The sequence below is a fragment of the Amia ocellicauda genome, chromosome 19 (genome assembly GCF_036373705.1).
Source record: "Amia ocellicauda isolate fAmiCal2 chromosome 19, fAmiCal2.hap1, whole genome shotgun sequence".
NCBI lineage: Eukaryota > Metazoa > Chordata > Actinopteri > Amiiformes > Amiidae > Amia > Amia ocellicauda.
The window spans coordinates 14,187,345-14,205,982 of NC_089868.1; the positions used below are offsets into that span (position 1 = coordinate 14,187,345).

Here is an 18,638-nt window from a genome sequence, read left to right on the forward strand (position 1 = left end):
GGTAAAACAGGACCATCTGGCCGTATATTGATTAATTGCACAGTTCAACCTCCCTCGACGTAGTTCAGTAGAATAAGAGTCTGTTGAGGTGAAATATGAGTTTGAAAAACAGTTACAATAAATACTTACACGTTAGTTTGGTAACCTGGCATCTAAAGTTGAAGTTTGACTTTGAACAACTGATTTAAAGGGTATGCAGTACATTTAACACAAGGCCTGAATCGAAACACAAAGCAGCTGTACACTGCAGCCGAACACACAATTAAGTAATTCACAGGAGAGTGATAGATACCCCATGTCTAAGAGGAGTATTTGGCTCTGGGGGCGGTAGTTGGCACATGTCGCTGCAAATATTGCCAAGTCACATGATCTGGCAGGGTCACTGAGCTAGCATGACACCGGAAAGCTTGTATTTGTGGAAAATAATACAGGTGGCATTGTGTGCATTGCTATAGTATGTGTGTGGGAATGCAACAATGCAGTTTTGGAGACGGTTGCATCTTTTCTGGAATGATGACTGGGCTTTTGGCTAAATGAATGAAACCACTGACATGTTAACCCCTGTGAATGTTATATTATGCCCATGCTGTGGATACTTATCTGTTGTGTCTTGTGGATGATGATTGTTGGATTTTATTAAGTTGCATCTGTTTTGGATCAGCTTCTTTTGGATATGCATTTTAATTTTAAATATGATGCATGGTATCTTGCTTAGGAGTAAATTGGTTTGCAGATTATCAGGTGCATGTGGTGAAATGCACTGCAAGGCTAATCTATTTTTTGTTCTTGCTATTATTACTTGTATCAGTTGATAATGTTTGAATGACCAATTCTTTTTCATTTATGTGTGTAGTTGAGGAGTTATATAACAAGGAAACCTGATAATTTTGGGCTTTAGGACTCAAAATGACCCATAGGTCATCCATGATTTTCACTCTGAATTTTACTACTGCAGAGCTAATTTAAGCATTTTATTTTAACATATTGCAACTAAAGGACATTTTTAGACTCCATTTGAAATATAAACAACAAGAAAAAATAAACCTTTTTGCTGGACATTACAAATGTATTTCTTTCTTGACACAGGGGTTCAACAGGATAAACCTTAACCCCTCAAGATTGTTTTATATATGAGAGATAAATTAACACTTCCAACAACAACTTCCAATACACACAACCCACGTTTTGCTTGACTTTATTAATGCAAATCAGGAACAATAATATGATGCTTCTGACATTTGTACTAAGTATTCAGGGGGTTGTGTACTAAATGTGCATTTACACACTCTTTCCTACATGCTGGTATTTTTTCCACATTTCTTTTTCTGTAGCATAAAGGTCTTTTTTTATTTTTTAATATCGATCAATTGATTGGCTGAATGCAGCTGGTTTTACTTAAAAGTTGAACATGGAGATTTTGGATTCAAACTTAGTGACAGTTCTGCTTTGGGAGGCTTTCCCCCTCCCTGGCCCCTTCACACTCCCACAATCTGTAGAAACCTTCTGGTGAGCTTAAAATGCTGAAGCTGGTGAAAAAAATGGATTTGAAATTTAATAACCAAATCTTTCCTTTAACGGTTAAGAGTACCAGTTCATAACTCTTATAGTAAATTGGTACTAGGCTTATATGATAAGTCAGCAAAAATAATAAATATGCATATCTTGACAGCTGGCACTGGTTTGTATTACAAGTTGAGAGCCAGTGTAGAAAACATATAGGCTAGTATATATAGTAAGCTAGCGAAGCTGATCTGTATCCTTTTATCTGTCCCTATGGTTTTACAATTGGATCCTAGGCACGGTATGTCCTGGGCTTGAGTCAGCAGGATCCTTTTTAGTGAAAAAGTCCCTGTCTGTATGTACCGCGTTTTCTTTCATTTAAAACCAGAAGAATGCATTTGTAATGTAGTGCATGCTGCAATGTGCATAGATCAGAAACACAATAACTGCATGTTGCAGGGGCACCAACCTATTATGCAGCATTTTTCATTTTGAATATGGAGGACTTGAACTGTTGGAACTCCTATGACAGAATCTCGTAAAGAGGTTAGACCGTTAACGTGCACTGAAGGCACGATTAGCCAAAACGTTGACACAAAGATGGAAATCTATAATTACTGTGATATAACACCTCGCCCCCTAAAACCGGGGTCAAACGGGCTGAGGGGAAAGTCTCCTGACAGGGGATCCAGACTGCAGGTGCTGCTCCAGAGAGTGCTGTGGACCATAAGCAGAGGAATGCACATGAATGACTTGGGTCTCCTGTGCCAACAACGGTGGTGCCTTGGCCAAGTTGTGCTTGTTCTGGTGTTGGAGGAGGTGTGTGGACTCTGTGAAGGTTTTGCCACATGGGGGGCAGGTGTAGGGCACCTTTCCAGTGTGGGTGCGCGTGTGCTGGGTGAGCTGTGAGGCATGGCGGAAGTCTTGGCCACACTGGGGACACTGGAAGGCCTTCTCCCCTGAGTGCGTCTGCTGGTGCCGTTTGAGGGTGGAGGAGCGGGTGAAATCCAGGCCGCACTGGGCGCAGACGTAGGGCCGCTCCCCAGTGTGGATGCGCTGGTGGCGGACGAGGCGGGAGGCCTGGGCGAAGGAGACCCCACAGTCGGAGCACTTGAAAGGCCGCTGTCCAGAGTGCAGGGTCTGGTGCTCCAGGAGGTTGGAGGACTTTGTGAAGGACTTGGAGCAGACCGGGCAGATGAAAGGCCGCTCCCCAAGGTGAGTCCTCTGGTGCTCCACCATGCGGCTGGCCACCGCAAACTCCTTGCCGCAGTCGGGGCAGGAGAAGGGCTTCTCCCCCAGGTGGGTGCGTTCGTGCCGGAGGAGTGACAGCGGCTTGTTGAAGGTCTTGCCGCATTCCTGGCAGGGGAAGGGCTTGTTGTTGTTGTGCATGTTGCGCTCGTGCTTGCGCAGGTCCGAGGAGCGCACAAAGGCCTTCCCGCACGCGTCGCACACGTACGGCTTCTCCCCCGTGTGTGTGCGGATGTGCTTGCGGAAGTCCGAGGACCAGATGTAGGTCTTGTCGCAGTAAGGACAGATGTAGGGCCGCTCCCCCGTGTGCAGGCGCTTGTGCTGCTGCAAGGTGCCCTGGTGGGAGTAGGCCTTGCTACAGATCTCGCAGACGTAGGGCTTCAGTCCGCTGTGCGTCTCGATGTGACTCAGCAGGTTGCTCGACTTCTTGAAAGCCCAACCGCACTGCGGGCATTTGTACGGCCGGTTCTCAGTGTCCATTCCATCCGATCTTTTCTTGATCAGGGTGACTTGTGTGGGCACTGTTCTCCGAGACGGCTGTTCTTCAGACGGACCAGAATTTATTCTCTTCACTGGCTTTGTTTTCTGTCTATTGCCCTCTGCCTTTCTCCCTTTCTGTTCTTCACCAGAGGCAGGGCGTATGAGACTGTTGGTGGCCTCCTTGTGCTCAGGTCTTGGTGACGCCGGAGTAAAGCTGTCCGCGGTCGAGCTGTCAGAATCCAAATGATCGTGCTTTGAGACTCCAGTTAGGTATTTTTCCCCAGGTGATAACTCGCTGAACTTTTGTAACAGTCTCCAATTTAGGCTTTCATCACGGTTGTGGACAATGGAAGACAAGTTGCTGGAATCTGAATCGGAGATGGGGTTATATTCTCCGGCCACACCATTGGCGTTGATGAAAGTAACATTCTCATATTGCAAATTAAGAACTTCTTCCTCCTTGCATGTGTCGTTCTTCTCGTCTTCCCTCTGTAATGAGCAAGCTGAAACTGTACCATCAGCAACCTTTGAATCACCTTGAAGACCAGGACAACGTTTTGCTTCTCTGTGGTCCGTCACATTTTCTCTTTTTGAATTTGTTGATGCCTCTACATTAGAGTAAGAGGCCTCAGTAGAAGGCTCCTCTGGGTCTAAATCCTCCATGGTACCCTTTCACTTGGATATGATGACCAGAGTTTTGGTGCCTAGATGCCTTTCTGTTCCCTCCATTTTACTCTTGTATCTGGAAATGCCAACAAAAACAAGAATGTATCTAGATTTAAATTATAAAAGCATCCAGTAGTACAGGATTCTCAGAGCAATTACTTTTGAATGTCTTAAAATGAGTAAAACGATCAAATCTCAAAACCAAGTCAACTTACAGTATTTGATCAGTTCTAGATAAATGAAACGAATCAATCAGAATGCATCATTGCCAAACTGTTTTGGACATAAATACATGTAATTATTGGCAGACATTATCAACACAATTCTAGACTGGTCGAGATTATTGAATTAACTATTAGATACATTCATCGTAGGGGAACGTGTCAAACTGGACAGATTCCTGCCAACATCCGTAAGACAAACGTTAAAATTAAAATGAAATATGGTCGCACCTTTTTATTTAGCAAAAAGAAGAGTGCAGGCATCAAAATGGAGCTAAATGACTTGCTACCTGTTTTGGTATAATTCCCTCAATCAATCCCCTGCAAGTTCAGCTGTTTGCACCCAGATCACGTAGCAGCTGACAGATTGCAACTGCTTTACAATTTGTCCTGACAGTCCTCCGAAAATCTAGATCAGGGGTCTCTATGATTTGCTTTTGAAAAAGAGTACGTTGTCCAAAGCGTCAGTAAGATCATACAAGCAAAACCAAGATACTCCATGTGCAAGTCTCGTAAATGCAGTAGGCTAAATGGATCATAATCATACACTTACATCCCGAGCTGTCAGCATATATAGTCCCGTCTCTGCAGGTTTTCGTTTTCATTTTGCAGCATATAATAGATGCAATGGCCCGTGTCGTTTTAGCATACCGATCTCTTACCTTTTAACCCTAAATGGATGCATTGCACGGTGTTGCGGGTCTGTCCTGGCTATTCTGCCCCCTGTCCGGGAACAGGACCCAGTATGAGTGAAGACAGTGTGAACAGCTGGCTGATGCATCGCCTCCGATTCATTTTTTTTTCCTCCCCCCCCCCCCCCTTTGGTATTTTAATTTTTTAATTCCGCATTTCGCCTTCACAGAGACATCTGTTCCAGCCAGTACTGATCACAGCTACCCGTTCAAACCATTTAGAAATGTGTAAAGAAAATAAAAAATATGGTTGTAATTGTAAAGAGGGCTATGTGTGGGGAAAAACTGTTAAAAGCATGACTGCAAATATCTTTTCTTCCAGTTTACAAAACAACATTCATACATGATCTGACATGTAATTTCGGTTGAAGAGTAGACTTTTTCTATCCAATTATCAACTGTTAACAATTAATAGTATAATTGACTCAATTAAAACATAGATTTGGCCTTACCATGCTGTTCATTGAAAACTAAATACTAGGCTACACTATAATGAATATATAATCGCGCAATTAATTCATTAATTAATTGATTCAGTGTTTCAGTGAGTCAAGTTTATTCTCTTGTTGAAGTCGCAGTGGCGGTGCTGATTGGCAACACCTATGAGACATTGGTTTAGTTTAAGGATTCATGACTGTTATTGTGGCATTTTTGAATGCAGGAAAATAATAGTAATAATAAAACTTTAATTAAGAATAACACCACTCATGATAGTAGGTGCCAGATAGCTCACTTATGTAAAGTTGATGGCTTTGGGCAGCTGAATGATCAACTCTATGACCAGGAGCTTGGAGCTGTAGGCACGCATGAACTCACCGGCTGTTTCTCTGGTCGCAGTGGTCCTGTCCTCTGAAAGGGAAGGGGTTTGATGTCAGTGTCATGTCTGTGGAGGGCAGGGGCGCTTTAAACACCCCCTCTCCTGATTTGCATGGGTGGACATCTGAGTTGATTCATAATTTAGTCGGATGAGCATAGCTCATGGCCAAAACTTTGGAAAGCATCCAACCATCGCACTGTAAAATGCTAGTATTCGCTAAGACAATGTGCAAGTTGCCAGCGCATACTAACGTTATTGTCGACCCCTGTTGTCTTTAATATTCTGTATAATAACAATTGTCATGCATTTGATGTGAGTTTTCTTTGTAATGAAAAAAAGATGAGATCTAAGAAGGTTAAAGGTACCAAACTTGTAACAGTATATATGTTTGTATGTTTTTAACCGATTTTATGGGTTTAATTACATTATTATTCTCATTATAATGTATTAGTTTGAATGACCCACTCTGCGCATGCGCGTCAGCTGGATGCCGCTGATTTAGATGACAGAGAGCAGCTTGTCAGGACTGGCCGTCTGACGCATTACATGTGCGGATCGGGTGTCCAGTGCCATTTCGCCAGCATTTGAAACCAGAGATGACAATATGTATATTTGTGATGAGACAAGAGCATTTTTGTGGGGGCTTGAGTAGTAATGAAACACTCAAGCTGTACTTGCATTTAAAGACCGTAAGTTCCTGTTGAAATAACATCTCAGCAGTTGGACCATTTGTGCAGTGAGGCGCACTTTCAAGAAACAGTTGCAAGGATGGAAGTAAACGTATGGTGTGCTTTGATACAATGTAACTGCATGTCTTCTTTTTTCACTAGTCATAATCCTGATATAATAGCTGCTGCTAATAGCAAGAACTGTTCGATGGAAATGTGCTGCCTTTTAAGCCATGTCTAATGTTTGAAAATCTAAATTCACAACCCAGAGGGATGCTAATGCATTTTCTGGGCTTCCTCGCAGTTTCGTATGCCATACTACCAGCGAATGGTTTGGAAATTATAGCAGTTTTTGAATGTCTTACTTGAGTGTCAAGGCAACAATATTGTGATGAATTGTCAGAGGGCAGATGGTGAAAAGGAAGACCCAGAATAAGGAGCATTGAGTCTCTAGGTATCTAAAACAACGAACAGATCGACAGCTTCTTTTAACAGGACAAAATAAACAATTTCTGTCTTTGAAGCCGGCACTAAAAAGGATCTCTTGCACTGAATAAATGTGGATCACTGACCAGTAAGGCACCAGGCCAAGACATGGCATTATCACCTAGACTGCTCTACAATTAAAACTCTAAAATCAGCCCCCTAGGACCAGTCTTTCATAATCACAGAGCCATTATGTATGTAGCCTACAATTTGTATGTGGAATAAGACATGAAGACTGAAAAACATTTTTGAGGCACCAACCAAATGCAAGGGTACTAGGAAGTGGCAGAAAACCATATCTGTTACAGAAAACCCACTTTTGTTGGCCACCAGGGGGCAGAAATATGGTGAAATCCAGCACTTCAGGACCCCAGCAAAGAGACTTGCTGAAAAAATACTATTTCGTTTGGCAAGTGGAATTAGCTTATTTTGCAGTGTGACAAACAGTTGTATAGTTAAAACAAAAGTAAGACCAGTAGCGATTAGTTAGTATGGACAAGGAGGATTCGTCTGCGCCTGACCCATTCTGACTGACCTCAGTGCAAGGTTTAGCAACTGATATGTCGAATGTTTGTATTTATTTATTTTTAACATTGTAAAGCAAAACTATTTGTTTACCTTTATAATTTTATTTCTACGATCCTCAGGAAAACTGACATTGTGATACTTATTTTGCATAAGTTCAGCAGATGGCCAAACTGGTAATCTGTACGAAAGCCTTCAAAGGGCTCCAGTTATTCTAAATGTGACAAACCCTCAGAATATAAAAAAATAGATTTATAAATTAGGCACATTTAAAGCTTGAGTACTGTGCCCTGCTTCGAAAGCAGGTGTATTTCATCAGACTAACCGACTAACATTTTACACTGGTGCCACAAATATTTTAGATAATGGCACCAGCACCTGATTTTTTATTTTATTTTATTTTAATGTTTTGCTGCATCTCGCAAAAGTACTTTTAGAAATGATTGCGTTTGCCATTGCATGTGGATATTTGCTGGCATGTTTTAAAGAAAAAAGACAATTGAACTAAGGATCAACAATATTTATTTTTAAAAGCTTGGTCGCACGCACAGCTCAGTTAAAAAAATAACTCGTAAATCCAAGTCAAAAGGTTGCAAAATGTCACTTAGGCCTGTGATTAGGTCTGGTTTCATATCTGAGCTGTATCTTCCCCTACACAACAGATGAGCAAAAGCACAGGTGGGCTGCTCTATTTAAATTGACACATAATGACCCGTCTATATTAAACCTGACCCTGCTATTCTGTGGCTAAAATTCTTTCTTTGTGTTTTGGAAGGTCAAGCATTGGTGAACAGTGAAATGAAGAGTGAATAGTATCAACAGGAGTTCCAGCTAAAACGCCAGCATCCAGAAAGCCAGGTACGCAAAGGTAACCTCCATTTGTAAAATATGGTTCACTATGTGCTCTTTCTGTGGTCACAAATTCAGTTCGAAAACCAACAACTGATGTCTGTTTGTATGTATGTATATATTATTGAACACTAGGTGGCCCTGTCAGTTCACTTATTTCATCTTCATAGTCTTTCAAGATGAATAATTGCATTGGTCTACTCTAATTAAGGAGACTGGTTGATTTTTCTTGACAAATAATACATTACATTGTCCTTTATGATAAACTGTTGGATACATCTGTATATGTTTTCCTTTGATTTGAATCTTAATCAGAATGAATTGTATCCAAATCAGTGGTAGTCTATCATAGACACCAAGGGAGGTATACTGACACTAGTGGTTTGTATTATGAATTGCATAAGCTGTTGTTTACTTTTATTGACATATTTGTCATTGTTTTGTAATATTCTATATCAGCACTTGAAGTGAGTGTTCCTAGTTTAATTAAAATCATGACTAAAACGTGACTAAAATGACATAAAAGATTCCGTGAGAAAAATCTGCCAGGCTCTTACCACCAGGGGACAATATAACCCCATAGTGTAAACCGTATTATGTAACTCGGTTTGGTTGTAATTGGATTTCATGACAAAAGGTCCCTATAGGATATAATGTTCCCTATCAGGAATATTATTTCATTAGATGACAGTATTGGCAGCATTCAGTAAAATTAGATTGGAATTCTAATTTTAGTTGACCGGCTGTTTAGGTTTTCATGAGTATTTTTTAAATGGAATATATATTACTAAATGTATACTGGTTTACATGTCAAGGGTCTTTAGAATGATAACATTTACATTTCAATAAATCATTAATTTAATTTCACAGTGATGTACTGTGACATTTTATCCCCAAAGTGTGCCTACAGCTGCCTGTAACATATCTGTAGTGACATTATAACCACTCCTAAATTTGCCACGGTGAGCATCCAGGTTTCCAGGATGACACAATAAGACACCGCCTGCGTGTCAATTTAAAATGGTTGCCATGTGTCATATCTGGTATGTAGCTGTATAGATGAGTAGCGTGACTGTCTTATTGACATTAGATATTTCAGAGGAGCTGCTAATGAATAATCTAATAAACCTTGATAGATGTTCAGATTGGTGGATGATTCATGGCTCAGATGCCTGTTTACAAGAGGTGTACAATGAGCGAGAGACTATGAGCTGCCTGTCTCTCGATCTATCGATCTATCTGTCTATTTATATCTGATGTGTATTACACAAACGGTTGCATTTATGATGTCAGAAGCACCTTGGTCTACTTCACTGTTAATTGGTTGTGTTGTTACATTATAAATAGAAATAAGTCTTTAAATGTCTGTCATTATTTGCATATCAATGTGATGAGAGGAGGTGACAGCTGAGTTCAAACTAACTTCATTGCTTCAACCATAAACCCACAGCTCTTAATTTAAAAGGGTGTGGTTTCCGCTCAGTCCTGAATGGGATTGCGTTTAAGATCCACGTATTTCCTCTTGTCCTGGTTTCTGTGTAGATTCTGAAGTATTAGGAGTTAAAACCTTTGAGATTTGGGCACCGCAGCATGTTCTCCCACACAGTATGTTGGCTGAGACCAAACTTTGCTCTCTCTGTCTCCTTTCTGAAGAGCTATACTTACACCCACAAATATTTTAAAAGCTTTTAGTAGGGGAAATAAAAGGATATTATTCAGCATATCTTCTCCATCCTTTCTACTGAGTTGGAAGGAAAGGAGCTGTATGTAGCAGTAGAAAAAGCAGTGCTGGAGTGTGATTTGAATTCGGTTCAAATAAGTCTCCTTATAAGCCTCACATTTGTAGTGCTTGGAAGGGAAAACGATGACCTTAATTGCTTACCAATTTCTGTTAAAAATACCAAACCTCACATTGTCTTTCCTTTATGTCATGCTAATGTTATAGCTCAACCTGTAGCACAATGTAATTTTGTTAATCTAAATAATATAGCTGTAATAATGGAGATTTGCTGATGTCGCGTTTAGTCTCAAATTAAAATGGCAGGACTCAAAGGGCAGTTTAGAGGTTTTGAAATATCGGTTCTTCAAAGATATTTTGGGTAGTGTGTCGCAAGCACATTGAATGTGTTAGTCAGGAGAGCTGAGGTAGGCTGTTGCACTAGAAAGTAGTATCTGCTGTTGCGTAATGAGTTATATTGCAGATTGCATGAAATCTCTTGGTCATTTCTGTCTACAATGTATAATAATTATTTTTATGGTCTCTACAGTGGGACCTGGATAAAAGTCTGGCTGGACATACTGTAATCTTCTCAGAGTATCTTTTGGTACTGCTCCGAGCATGGTGTTGCAATAATCAAGGATTGAGTTTGAACACGTCCACTACTTTATAACAGATAGCTCCACAGCTCCGCACACATACTGGTTCACATAGATGCCCAGTATTCAATCATGTAGTATACAAAGGCATTGGCACATTGTTTTATGCAGTGGTGAACGAATTGTGTCCAGTCCAACACAATCCACATCTTCTTTCAACACTTAACACCTCTCATTTTAATACAATTACATGGAAACAATTATAAATAAGCCTCCCCAAACTCTAAAGCGTAGTGTCTCTGTAGGAAACCAGCAGTCTGTAAGTATGTCGAAGAGAGTCCAATTCCAAATTATGTAGTCTAGCCACCCTACTGCTCTATATGACGATATAACAATTTGTTTCATACCAGTCCTTTCTCAAAGTGTCATGGCAACAAAAACACACGATGGAAAAGCATGGAAGTCACAATGGAAAATGAATGCCAGGTCATGTTGAGAGCAGTAGCACTAAAAAAGCACTCCTACTGTAAGTTCAGCTGGAATAAGCACATTCTGCATTGGATTTTGCTTGCCTTACCGCAATTTAGGAATTTTCTAAAAGAGAAAGTAATGAGTCATCGGAGAGATTAAGGATAGCAGACAGGGCTTCTTTTGATTATCTCTGTGTGAGGTATTTCAAAGATTAGATATGACGTTATAAAACACAATTTGTTGTTCGTATTATCTGAGGTTTTGGCCAACAGCAGCCGCTTTTCAGAACTTTCACATCAATTATTCTCCCTTTTCTTCCACAACGATTAACGCCAAGAGTTAATATTATTGATAAAGTTCGAGACCTACTGAGTTCTGGCCTTAGGTTACACTTAAGCCAGTGTAGGACTCTTACCTTGAAAAAAGAGAGGTCTGATTAAATGTATAATTAAGTTGTAACACGGGGGTATTTTGTTATTTTATTTTTAAGTCAGACGTGACACACTATCTAGTACGAACCGGTTCAGCTTTAGATTCTTTATCGCCACGAGCACTTGCTGTATTGTAAAGTGATCATAAATAAAGTATATCATAAACCGGGACGTGCAGGTGACTAAATAACGAGATATTAGATATTGATTGTTCAAAGATAATGTTTTCTCTAATACATAATCCGTTCATCTAATTTCTAAGGGGGCAAGGTGCAAGTGAATTCATGAGAAGAATTGTGACACAGAAATTGTATGATCCTAGTGCCTAGGAAACTGTTTTCTGTCAGGGTGAATGGATTGATGAATGAGACTCTTTCCTGAAAATATATACCTTTGTTGTGTGTGTGTTTGTATCTGTTTTTGTGCAAGGGGATGCCATATGGGATATTGACTTTAGTAGCAAAAAGTGTTCTACTTCACTAGCTGGGGCAGGGCCTAATGCCTGAGCACTTAAACATGAGTTTATCTTGTGCTGTACAGAAAGTGTATATCAATTCAATTTGTTGTTATTTAGATACATAACATATCATGTCTTCACATAGATTGTTATAATGTCTGTCACTTCTAGACAACACAAGCTGTTGCTGTGATGTTAACATTGAAGATGTTACTATGCTTGTAATGACTTCATATTCATATTCGGCACCAAAGCAACCGAAGGAAGAAAATAGGTCAGTATATCAGGAAGTGCGAATGGTAACTTGTTTGCCTAGATTCAGTTTCTACTTTGTGAAAGTGGGACTGGGTGGAATTATGCCTGTCAAATGAATTCACCCTTACTTCAGTCATTTCATAATTTGTATATATGTACAATGTATATGATGAGTGCTTTATTACAACCTAAATTTGCATTAGAGTTTCAAGCAAATATTTGTGTAGTCCTTATTATGATCCTAGTGCTTGATGCTGGCTCCCCGTTTCCTTCAGCTCAATGGAAAGCACAGTTCTGGTTTGAAGCTGGTGGCTGAATGGCCGTAGTGTAAGGTTATGCATCTCCTAATCACTTTATCATGGTGTGACTTAATACATGCAGCATTGTCAAAAAGGTAAATCATCCCCTGACCTTAATCATAATTCATTCCATTGTAATTCACCACACGTAGATTCAGTCTATGTGTAGATATAGTAGATATAGTCAATCACTTCAGTGCATGTTGCATGACCAATATGTTTTCATATTCTTCTATGTACACTGAAAAAATTGTTGTATAACCCTAAGAATAAGCATATTAGCAATGCATAGTTTTTCAACTCATTTATTGTCCTCCGATTTCATTTACACGAGCCAGTGCATATCAACGAATCATTAAAATGATGCTTCGTAAAATGTGCCCTTCTTCTAAGCAGAACTAAGACTTGCAGTTGTCATCTGCAAATATGGTGCATACATGAGACAACAAACAAGTCCCCTGCATCAGTTCTGTGGACTGATGAGCATTAAAAGTTGGGGGCACATGTCATGACTCTGAATTTGTTCTCCCGAGCTGTTGCCTAGTATTAAGATGGGCACGGGTTTGGCCGCAGTACAGAGATGACTTCATCGTAGTTAATGGCAGGTGTTACAGTGAGGGGAAAAAAGTATTTGCTCCCCTGCTGATTTTGTACATTTGCCCACTGACAAAGAAATGATCAGTCTATAAATCAATTTATAACTTTTTTGAAATGCGTTTTTCTGGATTTTGTTGTTGTTATTCTGTCTCTCACTGTTAAAATACACCTACCATTAAAATTATAGACTGATCATTTCTTTGTCAGTGGGCAAACATACAAAATCAGCAGGGGATCAAATACTTTTTTCTCTCACTGTATGTATACAGTGAGTGTTACTAACATGCACTATCTGGGGAATTGGGCCACGCTTACATAGCAGATGCCGCACGTACAAGAGGTTTCTATGTCTATTAAATGGTTAATTCCTAAAAAGACTGTTGTTCGGTTAAACTATGTTAGGCACCCTGGATATGGTAGGGTTATGTGACCATATTCACTACCATGGCACTGCCTTGAAGAGTCACAGCATCTCTGATTTGCCTAGTAGACACTCACTCCAGGTTTGTTGGGTATATCTTGCTTTAAGTTAGCCTACTGTAGCAGCAATGTTGTTTTTTCCCCACTGTAAAATCTAGGCGCTGTCTGTAAAAAGGTTGTGCTGTGCTGCAGAGGCCCCGGGCCCCCCGAAGCACTTTGAATCAACAGTAAAGCAGGATGTAATCAGCCAGAAAGCTGATCGGGGAGGCAGAAGAGATGAAGAAGGAAGAGCTGTCTGAGATCTATACAAGCTGACAGGAGTTATGTAACACTGACCATGTTATATATTGTATGAAAAGCACTGTTTTTCTGAAAAGGTCATCTAGCCAAGAAAAAAATGTTTCTAGTTTCTAGTGCAGATATTCAGGATTTATCCAGTTCGAAAGTAGCGAGGGATGAATTCTCATTGTAGGTCATATCTGTGATTCCTGCACATGACATGTCTGAGGAGCACATGTGCAATAAATCACAAAGATAAAGATGCACACAGAGAATAGTGGAGCTAGTTTATCGCATTGCTGACATCCGGCACAGTTGTTATGGTTGCCAGGCATTTCCTATTGATCATGTTGGACTCCAGCACATGGACCTATTGACGACGGTTTTGTAACAATCAGAGCAGCGAGCTTCCGTCTCACAAAGGAGCCATCTTTAGCGGTGCTCGACTTCCATAAAAGCCGACTCCGAGGGAGAACATTCACAAGGGCACGCTTTCCTCACGGATCATAAATGTATAACCCTTGAATGGCTCAGTTTCAAATTTAAATATGTAACTCGGACCCTAATGCACAGATACTATGATTAATAGACACGTTGTCAGGTCCTTTCTACCCATCTGTCAAATAGAAGAGCCTTGGAGATGTATTTGTTGTGTATTTAAAGACACTTGCACAACATTAGTGTGAACGTGGTGAACAAAACCAAAGAAACATTTAAGCGGACAAAGCAATACTTTGTAGAGAGTGGAAACTTTTATTTTCAAAATAATTTACCAATATATAAAGGAGCCAGAATATCTAGTATCTGTGTGGATATCTGGAAAGAGTTAGCCATTGATATGACTGTCCAGGCGATGCCAAGAGATTCAGTAATTTTGGCTTTGTAGGAGCTGTAGTACAAAAGAGCTTGGCCCCAGAGTAAGTGGGAGTTTTAGATGTGGATATTACAAAAAGCCCTAATACTCAAAACTGGTATCAGAATACCAATTGCCCCGGACAAAGGGCCTTCTCACTACTACTGTTTCTCCATTGAACTGAACAGTTGTTGAAATAGGTCTGATGTGGCATATAATCATGCCTCCCTTCCTACTATAAATTCGTGTACAGTTTTGAGCTAATGTGTTAATTAATTAGAAAACGTTTTTCATAATCGGCATTTCACCCCCTTCTGTGTAATGGTGGGGAGGATGACAAAAATAAGTAATTTAATTTCCACACAGTGCTCAGTTTACTGTTGTTTAACTGTTGGAGATATCAATTACTAAAATAAAGGCCTTTACCACTGAATAATGCATATTGAGTTGTTTTGTATATTTTTGTGAGCTCATACTCATGTTACCTGCCCTTTATTCCAGTATTTAACGACTCGGTTCGATCATTGTTTAGCACAGAACACGCTGTACACAGTGTATTTTTTCTCTAAGCAGTGGATTTAACAAGTGCACAGGATATAGCTAATTGAAAGGTCTTTAGTAATGCTTCCATAAGCATTGAATAGCAAATTTGCCAATTTAGCATCAATATGTTAGTAATAAAATATCTCCATGTGAAATGAAGGCCAGTTTGTTTGGTTTTTTTCACACCCTTTGTAAATCACGAGACGTAGATACAAAAAACATCAGCAATTCAGTGATAATATAATAATGGTGTGTCCCACAAGAGTATCTACAAACGAAATTGATTAAGCCTTGGAAAACCGACAACAAAAGATCCAAAAATACCTATCTTACATAACTACTTTTCAGTTCAAGAACCAAAGCTGCTGAATCTCGCAGTGATTGTAATCCGCCGTACACACAGTCCCTGCTCTGTCTGCTAGTGTTATTACTTTGACAGTAGTTGTGCAGTTGCATGTAACATGACCCTTTGTCTGCAGCCTTTTAAACTTCATGGCTTGTCATGTCAGAGCTAACATTACGAGCTTCACTGTGTTTAACTAAGTGTTTCTATGACCATAACTGTCCCTTAAGACGTAGGTAAAACAGATTACATGTTCATTTGACCCTTTGAAGTATTTTTTGTATTTGTTTTTAATGAAATGGAGAAGTGTTACAGACATATGCTGAGCTGCAGAGTGTAATGTACATTTCATCATCATGTTTAGCATTCTTGTCCAGTAGCTTTGTGTGCCAGACCAGTTGGTAAACAATGTGTAATACCGGGTCTGCCCAGAAGAGGCCTCTATGTCTCACAAAATTGGAAAGTGTTGGAATTGTCTGAACGCTGTCAGTGCTAACCGCAAGACACTCATAAACGTTCATGAGCTGTGTTTACTGTTTTCGGAATATAACATTCATATTTATACTCCTTGTCGAGGCTTGAGTACATTACTCTCAGTTATGTACTTGTTTTAAAGACGCACTGATTCTCAGACCACACACAATCCAATCTTACACATACCCTTTTTGCAAAACGAAATGCTCATTCACTTCATTATATGGTAGATAATTTCTACACGGTTCTGCAAAGGAAGTATGCATAATGTAGCCCTGACCAACAAATGAGCAAATGGTGACAAGAATTAACAAACAAACAAAAACAAAAAAACAGCACATGCATGCGTGTACAGGCTTCACAGGCCATACAATTCTGTTTTTCCCAAGTTTCTCTGTCTGTTGTAGGTGAACAATGTGCCTCCTAACCAGCAAACACATGCAGAGCCATAAAAATGACAAGTGGCAGTTTTGGCCTGAATGTGCAGTCCCGGCAGTGAACATATGACAGTCGGTGTGAGGATGAAAAACACCGTGTCGTTTTTGTGGTCAGGCTATTGCAGTTTTCTTATGTTTCGCTGACTGCATCAAAACTGGTGGCTGGGTCCGCTGGAAAGCTCTGAAAAAAGCAAAAAAATTATGGTCCCAATGTTGCCTTGCTGCTACCACACCTTAACAAACTTAGCGATGTCAGGCTATTTTTAAGTTGTTGTTAATTGTGTCCATTCTGTAATAACAAGACATGTGCTATTTCTGGTCAGTAAAGGTTTTAAAGAACATTATATGTATTATAGTTTCCATGACCTCCTGTGCTGGAGCTTCACCCCACCTCCACACACACACACACACTTCATTGCACCAGTCTCCCTTGGCAGATTCAGATCACATGATTCCAAATACCTATTCATACAGGCAGGACAAAGCTTTAAATATTATCCACTTTGAAGTCTTGTCCTCATTATGTATAACAGTTGTAAGGAATGTAAAAATACACTGTACGGGAGTAGCAGTAAGCATGTTTTTGGCAGAGGAAAGGCATTATACTGTATTAAGTTTCCCCATGCCTTCATTCATTAATAATAAACCTCCCAATTTTAATACTCTGTTAAAAATAAATAAAAGGGAAAACTTTACACTTTAATGGCTTTCCCACAGTATCTCCAAAAAAGAAGTGCCAAGCTTGGGAAGCAAATTCTCCTAACAAGGTAAATTTGTGCCACTGCCAAGAAGGGGAATAATCGGTCTTTATATCACCAGGGCCGTGAGGACAACGTTTGCATTGTCCAGTACAGCTGGTTTTGGTCTCTGGAGCCATGATAGGGTGATGCAGTTACACTATGCCATGATCTTGTGTTTTTGCAATGACAAAACACATTGGACATTCAGCAAAACTGGACAAAACAACCTGAATAACAATACTTGTAACAATAACAATAATCTTCACTCTAATAATAAACGAAGGACTACTTACAGATCTGTTAATAATCTTACACGGACACTAAAATCCCTCTCCCCCTTGTCCATGTACCCTTAGCATGCATGTCAAGAACAATTTCTCTTATTTCTCTCACTTCTACCCTGAAAGATGAAATATAAACTGCCTTTCGGACACTATCCCGAAACAACGGCTACTAAATCGCTGAATATGTAGCTATAGGAAAGTCAGGTATATATCAGAGAAGTGTGAGATGCAGACTTTTAGATACAATACAGATAGCTTTGGGAAAGCAAAGTAGTGGTTTCACAGTGAGTAATCAACTGAGAGTTATCCACAGACGATGTTTAGGCCTGTTAAGACCCATGATTTTCACAGACGTTTGTCACTTATGAGTCTTTAACTAAAGACCGTGAGGAAATAAATATTATGGCTCAAGTTTGCTCAGGAGAGAAAGATTTACATTAGCATTAGCCCTTAATTATGGGGTATTTTCTGCATATTTTGAGAGTTCTATTTCAACTTTTCTTAAAACCAGCTTTAAAACAAGTTACATAATGCTGACAAAAAACATAACCTATTTAAAATGAAAAAACACTAACAGAACAAGAAAATGTTCTTGTCTTATGAAATAAATTAAATATATTTTCTTGTTTAAATCAGATAGTCTGGGTAAACATCTATAGCTGGCAAGTGTGTCTACTACACCATATAAAGACTATCTACTGAAGAGCACATCCAGATCCTACAAACTGGACACAGCTGTGATTGGCTGTTGATAAGAGCATCTTAAATGCTTTTTCCCAGGGCTAGAAAAGTGAAACCCACTTTACTATTAATTTGGTATATTTTAATTTTCTTCTGATTCATCATACCTCTGTGCTCTGCAGTTGTCCTGGGGTGAAAGCAGACTTACTTGTTTTGATAGTCCGGCACAACATAATCTTGTTATTCCAACATGCCAAATTTGTATAAGCAATGCTTCTCCTTCGAGCAGGTCGGGGTACAATGGGCCGAGGGCACATGCACACTGGGCCTGTTGGTGCCAACTCTTATGCAAGATGTCAGAGACCTGACAGGCCAACCAGAAGAAAATTAGATGTCCTTCTATTTTAATATAATTGAACATTCCAGGACAGGAATCGCTTCATTTGAGGTTGAAAGGAAGAGGATGACTGGGTATTACCAGAACAAAAGGCAGAGCTGTATAGATTTTCCGATCATTAGGAAACTTTTTTGTCCATCTTACTATGCATTCTGATACTGTAGCTATGTGGTCTGCACCTCAATTATAGTTAAACCCTTGTCTTGTGT

General features: G+C 39.8%; 1 protein-coding gene across 3 annotated transcripts; it reads right to left on the reverse strand.

The window, feature by feature from the left end:
- Window positions 1-958: 958 nt before the first annotated feature.
- On the reverse strand, window positions 959-5,725 carry znf648 (zinc finger protein 648). Of its 3 annotated transcripts, XM_066692373.1 has the most exons (3): window positions 5,624-5,720; window positions 4,778-4,838; window positions 959-3,970 (listed from the first exon to the last, which is right to left on the reverse strand). In XM_066692373.1, the coding sequence occupies exon 3, from the start codon at window positions 3,889-3,891 to the stop codon at window positions 2,152-2,154; it is 1,740 nt and encodes a 579-aa protein (XP_066548470.1). In that variant the 5' UTR covers window positions 3,892-3,970; window positions 4,778-4,838; window positions 5,624-5,720; the 3' UTR covers window positions 959-2,151. The 3 variants fall into 3 exon arrangements, with proteins under 3 accessions (XP_066548470.1, XP_066548471.1, XP_066548472.1); XM_066692374.1 differs by lacking the exon at window positions 4,778-4,838 and having other exon boundaries at window positions 5,624-5,725; XM_066692375.1 differs by lacking the exons at window positions 4,778-4,838; window positions 5,624-5,720 and adding an exon at window positions 4,669-4,766.
- Window positions 5,726-18,638: the final 12,913 nt, after the last annotated feature.